Below are 11,549 nucleotides of genomic sequence, written 5' to 3' on the forward strand. Positions count from 1 at the left end.
GATTTGGAAAATTCCTTATCTGAGTCTGACCTTGTCCTTTTGGACTCATTTTGCATTTTTGTATTTTCTTATTCAGTGTTTGAATTTTGTATTCCATCTTCAGCCACTCCTTGACAAGCAATTACTGCCTTTTAAGAATGTCTTAAACTATCCTGAATAGAAGATTTTTAATTCTATGAGACAACATCTCATCCTTTCTGTTTAGGAGAGGATATTGACATATCCTTGAATGGTATAAATCTTACTAGGTACTGCATTATTTTATTAAATACAAAAAGAAAAATTACCAGCAATTCTCTGAAGAAGTCTATGAAGGCTACCACAGCCACAAAGCACACAGAACTGCTCGGGCTGAGAATGCCAAGGCAGCTTTATTTATTATGCTTTAGGTAACTTCCTGCCATACCTAGACTACATGGCTATTAGGCTAGTCAGTCCCTTTCTGAGTACCAGTCTCAAATTATGTAAAGCTGATAGAAATCTGCTCTAAATTTTCTTGATCTGGAGGAGTAGCAGGTACTCACATAACAGCTACAGACCAGCAGTGCACCTTGACCTATATTCCTTTCCCACACCTGAGTGAATTCCTTATTTCCCTTTCACTAGTTGCCTGGTGGTTAAGGATCTGTATAAAGAGGGATATGGATATAGCCATAATTTAACCACAAATATTTCAGCATATTTTCAGCTCAACTGTTTTAATAGTAAACAGAAGACCAAGCTTGTGTAATACCTGCACACATAAACTGGACCTTCTTACTGCCAGGCTCAGCCTTGCACTGTTAGAAGTAAGTACTTTCCAGGGTAAAGCACCATTGCACAATGCCTGCTTAAAGAATCACAAGCAGGCCCTTTGATGGGTAGCACAGAGAGTGTTATAAAGCCTACTTTCCTCAAAATCTGCTCAATCACTATATAATCATTTACTTGCTGTTTGCAAATGTTAATCCAGGGTCAAGGTAATGTCTGTCTGACACGACATTTAAATATATATAAAACCATGCCCTTTTAGCATTCATTTATGACTTTGGTGGGCTGCTCTGATTTTAAAAGCAGGCAGATTGGCTTTATCAGGGCATGGCACAAGTGATCTAACACTGCAAACAAAATGCTGCTTCTAGCTTCAGCTTTTTTTCTAACACTACTGCAGTGCTCTAACGCCCAAAATGAAGCAAGCATTACACCTGCAGACTGTGACTCCATTGAAACAGATGCAGGAGTGGCCCTGGATTTGGTCAATAGACAACGCAGAGATGGTTATGTGTTTGGTTTATTCCGTGTTGCTGATGCACATGAACTGCATTTAGTAAGTATGAACTTAAAGGCTGATCTACACAAGGCTGTGATTTTTAAATAATGAGCCAGGGCATTAAGAGCTTATGTTTATTGCTTTTACTAGAACAATGTTGATGTAATCCAATGAATCAGCTGTGATTTACACCACCTCAGTATTCATTTGTTTATGATTTATTGCACGTAAGCTTGATTTGAAACAATGCTGAATGGCCTCCCTTCTCTCGGCCAGCAGGGTGCTTGCATAAGAGATGCTCTGAACAGCTTTATGCAACTCTGGAAATTAATATGTCCTGTCTGCTGTCTGGTTTCATATGTTATACTCATAATATACATTCAGAAGGTTTCTTTAATCCATGAATGTCTAACATGAACTAGACCAATGTATCCTGCAAGATTGGTATTTTGTTATCTTAATTTCAGAGATAGCTGAATAAACTAGTGGAACAGGAAAAAGGCACAGAAAGTCAAAGGAGTTGCTACTCTGCAAAACAGGAGAGGGACTGGATGGAGAATCCCTATCAGTCATTTCCTATTTCCTTCTTATTTCTATTTCTGTTTCCTAGAGAATATACATAAGCCTTTCTCAGTGACTGCCAAAATGCTTAAACAAATCAATAGCAGAAAAAGCAACAGAATAAAAATGTATTTAACTGGTAGCTCTTAGCTGCTTGACTGTGAAACTAAAACCCAGGCACACGTGCACTGTCCCAGAAGTCTTAGCATGGCAACACTAAAAACAGGCTAGTTTTTGATGGAGCTGCTTAGTACTGCCTGTAAGGACAAGTACAGACTCAGAAAGTGACCCAAAGCCCAGGTTGTCACAGGTCTTCAGGTACACCTGCAAAAAATCTGATGGATTAATTTGCTTTTTAAAGACAAGAATGCAGCAAGGGGTTTTACACAGTAGCCAGGCAGTTAAAGAGCTTCATCTAGGAAGGATCTCTTCTGAAGTAAGAGATTTAAACCCTGCAGTCTCCTGTCCTTGAAGAATTCTGCTGCCATGCAGCTCGGTGTATGCCACCCCTCTCAAGTGGTACCACCAGGCAGTAAGACATGCAAAATGCATTGGATGAAAGATAAAAAGCGAAGTTGTGTCTAAAAAAAAAAAACTCAGTGTTTCTACATTTTCAGCAACTATTGACTATATTAAATATAAACCATAACTTGGAATATGGACTAGTGCAGAGGATTCACATTTCCAGCACTAGACTACCACACTTATGTTTTGCTTTGTACCCTTAATGAATTTTGCCATCTTTGCATCCAGGGCCACAGCTTCAGCTGCCACACAGTGTCTACAAGAACAGAAAAGACACTTCTATCTTATTCTAAATGTCCATACAAAGGCTGAATAAAGTTTAAATAATCCATTCCAAAACTGCTTGTGCGGGCCGCAGAAAATTCTTAGCACCACATCCCATTACACTGCCATCCAAGTTTAAATTTTAATTCCTCTAATCCTATTTGCTCAGGAGATAGAACATGCCAGAAAAGTTTCTGAGTTAAGGGTTCTGATTGGGCTTATCAGAGTTTTGTTGCATCAGTCCCTGAATAAACTGAGCAGGAAACAAAGTTCTGAAAGAGTATCTGGTCACTAAGGTAATTTGAAATGGATGTAGATACATAATTGGCTGCCTGGACAATTAATGTCCTAGTAGAACAGTATGTTCAATGGGAAAATCAGAAAGAGAGAATGACAACCTTTTAACACTGTTTTTCCCTACTTGATGAATGTCAGATTAACAACAGACACTTCTCACAGGTTCTCAACAAAAGGCTAAGATGTAAGTTTTAAGTCGCAGGAAGGGAAATTCTGACTATATATAAGGGTAAAAAAAATCATGGAGAAAGTTGTTAAGTACTAGAATGGCTCAGAGAGGTTGTGGAATGTCTGTCTTGGTGATAAACAGAATGCAACTGAAACTTTGAAGTTTCAGCTTTGCCTTGAGCAAGTGGCTGGACAAGACGACCTCCAAAGGTCCCTTGCAGTCTGAACCCTTTCTATGCTTGTCAGCTCTGAAAAACCTTAATAGAGAACTGGGGAAGCTTCATTAAAGATTAAACATATAGACCTCAAAAAAAGTTTCTTTCAGATCAAACTTCTTGTCTACAAACTCTTTTTTACTTGCACTTCTCTTCCAGGGAAATTCAACGATCCTCTACTTAACTTTGGATGTGGTGGAAACTGAATGCTCTATCTTATCCAGAAGACACTGGGAGTCCTGTGAATACAGTGACACTTATCCAATGGCAAGCACTGGCATCTGCACCAGCTCATACACCAATAGTGCACTAACCTGATCTTCTTCTGAGCTGCCCAGAAATTTGTGTCCCAAAACATCCAAGTGAAGACTGGGCTCTAATATGGCTCATTCTAAACCAAAATCTATCTAATTCCAGAACTGTTAGACATATGCTAAAGGTTTGGGAAAGAACTGACTCTTCAAATAAGTATAGCTTTATTTAACTTGTTGTCTCAAAGGGACTATACTCCACATTCCACTGCTTGTAGCAGAACTTATGTTTTAAGGGTAATTTGCTGACAACTAAAGGGCACTAGAAATTATTTTTTAAGCATGTTCCTGGTATATGAGCCAGAAATACCAATAGTATATTTTGTCAGTTTCCTGTCATAACATTTGAGGTGGGACAATGTGAAATATTGGTAGTGTCAGTACATGAACAATATACAGCAATACTTGTCCTTTCTCTTGCACTCCAATGATGAGAACTCTCAGTCCAAAACTTTTGTTGTAATACTATGTTGTGATACCATGACAAAGGATAAAGCAGAAAGGCCAGGAGGACAGAAGAGAAAGCATTTTTTTATTATTATTATTTTAATGGAGAAAAGGAATGGATGAAAAGGTCCATCCACTTGACTAAGATTTGTTTAACCTGGCATTCTAACTTTTCCTGCATCCTGCCTTATCCTACCCTAAATAAGTATCAGGATGACTAAGAAAGCTGGTTCAGTTTTCCATTGTCTACTCAATTGTGCAAACTGACAATTAAAATAAAGGCTCTTGTAGAGAGAGATCCCATTTTATCTGAAGACAAATTTTGAGTGGTACCTGATCAAACATCCCACTAATGACCACATCTGTTATTCTTAGAGGTACTGCACATTAAAAGGATGTATAATTTCTATGATCACCTACATCCAATTAAATCCAGGGAAAATAACATCATAATCATGTATTCTTTTTTCCTCTCAGGACTTCGGGCAATGTAAGATTATCACATATACAAACCATCTGCTGAAGAAACCTCAACTATATGGATTTAATTGTACATTAAGTCCAGGTAAAATAACCACTGTTGTATGCCAATGCATACCTCAAACCAGCCCTCATACCAAAGTCTGTACACTACCAGTGTATGAAAACCATAACAGATTCATTCATCTGCTTGTAATTCATATTTTAGATAATTCAAATGGAATGTTAAGAATGAGTAATAGAATTAAGGTTACCCTACTCCTCTAAACCAGACTTTATTGATGTCAGATGATATCATCATTCCAGTCCACCAAAATATGATAATGAATATCAGAACAAATGTAAACTTGGGAAGACTGCACGTTTGGGGTGATAAGATTCTAAGGTGATTTATAAGAATATCCATTTTCATGGGTTTGGGGTTTTTCACATTACAGGACAAACCCATATTTGTGGAGCAAGGGACAGGTATTTCACTTCCAAGAAATGCTGCATTTAAGTTTCTCATGAGTTCACATTAAAGGCATGGACACATTCCCAAGAGTACTAATATCCACTGTAATATTAGTAAATTATTTTTTTCACAGTTCCATCTGACTTAGTAGAGTGCAAAGATTGTCCTGTGAAACTTGAAGCCTTAGAAGTCACAGAGCAACATAAAGATATTGCTGAAAAGGCCCTGAAGAAATTCAACAGTGAAAGTAATCACACAAGCAACTTCGCTGTGGATAAAGTTGAAAGAGTTTTAAAGATGGTAAGTGGCATTTTCTCCTAGAATTACTTAGAAATGGCACAATTTTGTGAACAGTTCTAAGACCGTGGGATCAGAGCTCAAACCCTTCTAGGATCAGATCTAAGTTGAAGGTCCTACTTTAGCAGACTTATCAACTTCAATTTAGGTGTGTGAAAGCAAAAGGATTTCTCATTTGCTGGAGAACTGTGGCAGTGTGATGCCATTCAGAATTCAAGGCCCTCTTTGTGTCTGTATTTTAATTTTGAATGCCTATTTACCTATCATGACATACATCAGTTTATTTACTACTGAGCAGACTTTGAGATGGACAGTCATGTATTACCATGTTTTGTCACTTGCAGACAGATGATTCAGAATATTTAGCACATGGGTACAACAAACACAAACAGTGGAACATGCTCAGCATCATTTTGATTCTTGCTGCAGAGCAAAGCAGCACTCTGAGGATGGGAGGTGAATTTGTGCTGTAATTTTTGAAGAACTTCTGGGTCTAGTAAATATCTACATATCTAAGTGATGTCAACATGAAGACTTATCCTTTGGGTGATTTGAAGTATATTAATAATAAAATTTCTTGTTGGTAGATACTTGGAGACTTTCACTTAAACAGCACAGGATCATTCTGCCAGCACATGTGTCAGCTCAGGACACCTCTGTAATGAGGTCCCATGGCTCCCACCATAATACATGTTGATCTTGGAAACTGCCTAAATGATAGCATGCCAAACCCACCTCCCTGCAGCTTTTAATATCGCTCAGAAAGCTGACAGTGTCCCACACTGTAGCCCTGTGCACGATGTATCCCTGCTGCCATTTAAAAAGGGATTGTTTTCCCATTGCCTGGGTTCATGTGTTTCTCCCCGAACACTTTGTTTTCACACTTCACCATCTTCAGCTACAGCAACACTTTGCATTGTACTGCTGATTTTAACACTCAGAAACAATGAATTACAATAAAAAACCATACCATAAAGTATGTGCATGCACTTTTAACCAATTTAGTTAAACTAGTGAAACTCATGTGTGCACACATGCTAAGGACACCTTCAACACAGACTTGAAATAAAAGTACTGCTATAGTTGGAAATTAAAATGAAACACCTCTTTATGGATTTTAATAGGATCACAAAGGCTTTCTCCCATGTTCATATGGAGTAAGGCCTTCTCAATAACGAATGCCCTTGACAACAGAGAAAGCAACACTCTCACAGTAACTGGCAGAATTTCATCTCAAATTAACATCAGCACTGTAATACTATGCATTCTCATTTCTGGAAAGGGATGGTTGTCATCCAATAGAACTCTTTACTTTCACGGAACAGCAGTTCAGTTTAGGGAGAAGACTCTAAGGACACTCCTTCCTAAAAACACAGGCTGTGAAAGTAACAGATTTTATAACACACACATACTATACAAAGAATTAAGGCAAGCATTCCTGGAAGTTGTAAGGGTGTGAGATATAAATTATGTAACCTGTTTCCCTTGCTGAATATGTGTATGTGCATGAACATTTCAACAGGACAGGTAAGGAAAGCATGAGGTAGATGGGATTTTGACAATAAGATGATGTATGGTTGCTCTGAAAATTACAAGATTTTAAATACACCCAGTTACCACTTCTTCTTTGACCTCTTGGTTTCAGACTGCCTCCCGTGAAGGTCACATTTTAGGATTCTCTATAAAAGAGACCAACTGTTCCAAATCTATGCAGGAAACAGATCAGGCACTGGAATGTGATTTTCTGCATGACTGGCATGCTGTAAGTAAAGTCTTAGAATGAGAACTGATATAATGGGTGGTACCAGGAAGATTCTAGCAATATATATTCAAGTGTTTATTATAAACATGTACCCAAACTCAAATGCAAAAATCCAGCATGTCCAAGCCCAGATCCTAATTTTACAGCTGTTCCTTTATCTTTTATAAGGAAACAATCTGAACTCTCAAATCTTAATGTAACTGGAATCTGACATGCTAGAGGCTTAGAGCTTTTCAGGTTGTATCTGGCTTTTGCAACTCAAATTATGGCCAATCCCTAGCAAATCATTCATGCCATGTCCATAAAAACTTTTACACCAACATGAGTCATAGAAAAAAATACAGGTCTTATGTCATCCCAGTGAGCTCAGGGTCACTTTTTTCTCTGCTGCAGAGGAATGGAATAATTCAAGCTCATCTGCAGAAAACTATCAAAGTATTCTCTTCACCCCATTTTTCCATTACTATAATAGCCTACACCAAAGAAACAGCTAGGCAAGATCTCATAATTTCAGAATAAATTATTCCCCAGAAACTAAATTGAAATAATGAAATAAAACATGGAAAAATATAAAATATGTAAAACTTTTGGTTTATATACATCCATCACCTTCTCTGGCTTTTTATATTCTAGAAGACTGGAAAAGGTTGTGAATTTACTGGTAAGGGAGCCACAAGTTCACTAGAACAAAGCACAAGGCAGATGGCTATAGAGGGTCTGAATTCTGCTCTCAGTGCTGCTGTTTGTGTGTAAAATGCCATTAACATTTGTATTCACCGATTTTAATATGCTACTAATAGCCCAAACAAATATCAAGATAAAGCATCCAGTACAGTGAGCACACACAGAACCCATCATCCCAGTTGTGTGCTCTTTCATATGAGCAATTCCACACAAAACGACTGGACAGCAGGAGAAAGTCACAGCAAACAGGATGCTAAGGGAAGTAATGCAAAAAAAAATTACAACAAATTGCTTTTTAAAAAATAAATGGAAAAAAGCTCTGCCTTGAGCTTTGTCTGAAGCAGCATAGCTACACAGTGCCAGGTTTTGAGAGCTTCCAGCAGAATTCCAGAATAGTCCAATCTGAACAGATGTTTGACAAGCAAAGACAGGGCAAAAAGGGGGAAAAAATCAGGCACCCAAGGGTACTCATTTTGGAGGCATTAGTAGCTGGCCAATTTCTTAGACATCAAAAGGGAAGCAAGATGCAGAGTAGTAGCCCTCTAGGTGCACGTGGCAAAATACATCTAGAGTTAAGAACCCTCACAAATGGCACATATTTTAATCATTATTAATCACTGACAAGCATTGGTTGGAAGACTCAGGATCTGGCTACTTTATGTGAACACAGGTGTTAAAGGAATAGCCTAACTTGTAAAATGTTGAACATTCAGTAGTTTGTATTAATTCCATCACAAGAAACTAGATATGCATTGTGGGTTTTATTCCTTGTCTTTTGCTTAGCACACTGGATTCTGCAAGGCAAGAATTATCAGTGATGCAGATGAAGCTGATGGAACAGACATAAGCTGTGAAATCTACCATCCCTGGGTATGTACTCAGTTATGGACACATCTCAGGCTGTATCCTCATGCAGGTTACAGCACCCTTGCTTAGTCCAGACTGACAGATGATTGTAACATTCATGCCAGTTTTCTATTGTCTGGGTGTGATGCAGTATGTCAGGACAGACTGACCTGCAAGTCCTAGGTCAATCAAAGGACAAGTCAGAATTGAGCTGTCCCTACTACTCCTTCCAAGTGTGTCTTCTCTCAGTTAAATCACTTGACTAAGTGTGAGTAGAGATTGGCAAACAAGTTCAAAGAAATTTTAGAAAGCAAGAAGAGGGGAGATGATCTTTATCATATTTGGTATTCCAGTTTATACCACAACAGTTACTCCAGTGTGGATTTACTTTGTTTTGATCTATCACAATTATTTCTCAGATGGTTATATAATTTTGACATGGTGTAGTGTTTCCAGCAGATTTTCAGTAACTTGGTATTTTATTATCTACTCCTTCTCCTCCATTGTGAAAAAATGCAGATTTTTTTCCTTAAAGATCATCAGAGTTATGAATGCAAACCTACTAACTCTCACCTCTCTCTCATCAATTTCTTCTGCCCTATCAACACCTGATTAATACTCCTCCCTGGTGTTTTCATAAACAGCACCATGGCTGTGGGCGAAGAGGAAAATTTTCAGCACTGGGACACCCACACAGACATCCCCATTGTCATCATCACCATTTTGGTCACAGACATCGCCATAAGCATCACCACAGACATGAATGTGCCTCCTCTTCTCAGTCCAGACCTGAAGACCCTGAGCATAACCCCAAATCCAACAAGGAAGATCAAGATGGCAATGAAGAACCTTCTTCTCCCCCTCCTCCTCATGATGAACCAGACCATGACCATCCCACTCCACCTCCTCAGGGAACAGATCACGACCACCCTCCTCACCACCATGGACCACCCTGTCCTCCTCACCACCATCATGGACCACCCTGTCCTCCTCACCACCATCATGGACCAGATCATGACCACCCTCCTCACCACCATGGACCACCCTGTCCTCCTCACCACCATCATGGACCAGATCATGATCACCCTCCTCACCACCATGGACCACCCTGTCCTCCTCCCCACCATCATGGACCAGATGATGACCACCCTGGTCACCACCATGGACCCCCCTGTCCTCCTCCCCACCATCATGGACCAGATGATGACCACCCTCCCCACCACCATGGACCACCCTGTCCTCCTCCCCACCATCATGGACCAGATGATGACCACCCTGGTCACCACCATGGACCACCCTGTCCTCCTCCCCACCATCATGGACCAGATCATGGCCACCCTCCTCACCACCATGGACCACCCTGTCCTCCTCCCCACCATCATGGACCAGATGATGACCACCCTCCCCACCACCATGGACCACCCTGTCCTCCTCCCCACCATCATGGACCAGATCATGACCACCCTCCTCACCACCATGGACCACCCTGTCCCCCTCCTCATGGCCCAGGTCACCACCATCCTCCTCACCATCATGGACCACGCTGTCCCCCTCCTCCAGGACACCCTCCTCATCACTTTCATCACTATCACAGACATCATCCCAACAAGACAAGCATACCAGGGAAGTATTTTCCATGCCAGGTAACAGGAGCTCTCTATCGCATCCCAGTTCTAAATCAGCAGGATTCTCTCACACCTCCCACTGCAAACTTTCCTGTATCCCAATGCAACTTTCACTTTTCCAGCACTGGCTCAAAACTAAAGGAAACAGCAGAAGTTCCAGGCTTTCCAGATCACCCTACACAATCAAAATCATGCCCTGGAAAACCCAAGTTTGACCTTCCAAAAATTTTGCCTTTATTTCCTCATAACTCTGTAACAAAAAATTCTCCTGCATGACCTCAGAGAGAGATGTTCCTGGCTCGATCATTTCAGGGCAATCACAGTCCTATAGTCAATGAAAACAGCACATGGAGAAGTGGGAAAAGCATTCAGTTTCTAGGAAGGAGAATCACTGAAAATAATCATTATGTATTTCAACCTGCTTCTTCATCCTGGCTATCTCAAGCTCCACTGTAACTGAAAGGCTCAAAATTTTGAGTCCCTCAGATAATGGGAATGGGTAAAAACCTCCCCAGAAAACAATGCTCCTTCAGTTCTAACAAAAAGGAAAATTCCCTAATAGTGCAAATTACCATCTAAAATCTTTCATTTTTTCATCATTCATAATTATAATGTACTTCTCCAAAGAATCTGACCTAGATAAAATTTGACTGCTTTCCATAAAAAGTAATACATAACACTGCATTCATACTTTATACAGATTTAAAGAAAATAAAAACATGCAAGCATTTTTCTCTTGACACAGTCTGTTTTGTTTTTTACTACATGTAATTAGCTATTAGATATTGAACTAGAAATTATATTAAAGAATTAAGCTATTCCACACAGCAAGCTCTAGCATAAATTGACTGATGGTGTTTGGGTTAGCACTGTTATCTAGAAGAGGTCTGAGAACTGTTAATGACTTGCTGTCTCACTGCAGGGTGGCCTGCACAGGTGCTTCCACCGCTCCAGCTGCTGGTGGTGATACATAGAAATACTGCAGTCAAGGACAGCCCTGCTCAAGTAGTTCATAATTGCTCTCAGGGGAAGAGAAAGGCAGATGCATGTAATAACTCTTTCATGTAAATGTTTTCTTTATTGCTAAACCTTCCTCACTGGAAACTGAGTTGGGAGGAGCAGGAAGAAAGAATAGTGGTGCCTTTTTATATTCCAGCCCCCTTCAAGGTCGAGTCCATTCAGACTGTCCGGGGACCAGCAAGCTGCTTCAGAACAGCTATGTCATAAACAAGAATATGGGATTAATATCAAAAAAGTTAATAATTTGATCATCCAAATAGCTTTTTAATGGCATAAAGTGAAATACAGTGCAAGGGCCACACTGAAGAAAAAGAAACAAAATGAGGACTCAGTGTGACTGAGAT

General features: G+C 39.8%; 1 protein-coding gene and 1 long non-coding RNA gene across 2 annotated transcripts in view; one reads left to right on the forward strand and one right to left on the reverse strand.

Annotated features, from left to right (window-relative positions):
• Positions 1–11,549, reverse strand: part of LOC117000553 — a 118,980-nt gene that overhangs the window by 82,427 nt on the left and 25,004 nt on the right. The window lies entirely within an intron of this gene.
• LOC117000550 lies at positions 8,502–10,814 on the forward strand. Its single transcript, XM_033068213.1, has 2 exons — positions 8,502–8,584; positions 9,205–10,814. Exon 2 carries the CDS (start codon positions 9,209–9,211, stop codon positions 10,205–10,207), a length of 999 nt encoding a protein of 332 aa, XP_032924104.1. The 5' UTR covers positions 8,502–8,584; positions 9,205–9,208; the 3' UTR covers positions 10,208–10,814.

Source organism: Catharus ustulatus, chromosome 10, assembly GCF_009819885.2.
Source record: "Catharus ustulatus isolate bCatUst1 chromosome 10, bCatUst1.pri.v2, whole genome shotgun sequence".
NCBI classification, from domain to species: domain Eukaryota; kingdom Metazoa; phylum Chordata; class Aves; order Passeriformes; family Turdidae; genus Catharus; species Catharus ustulatus.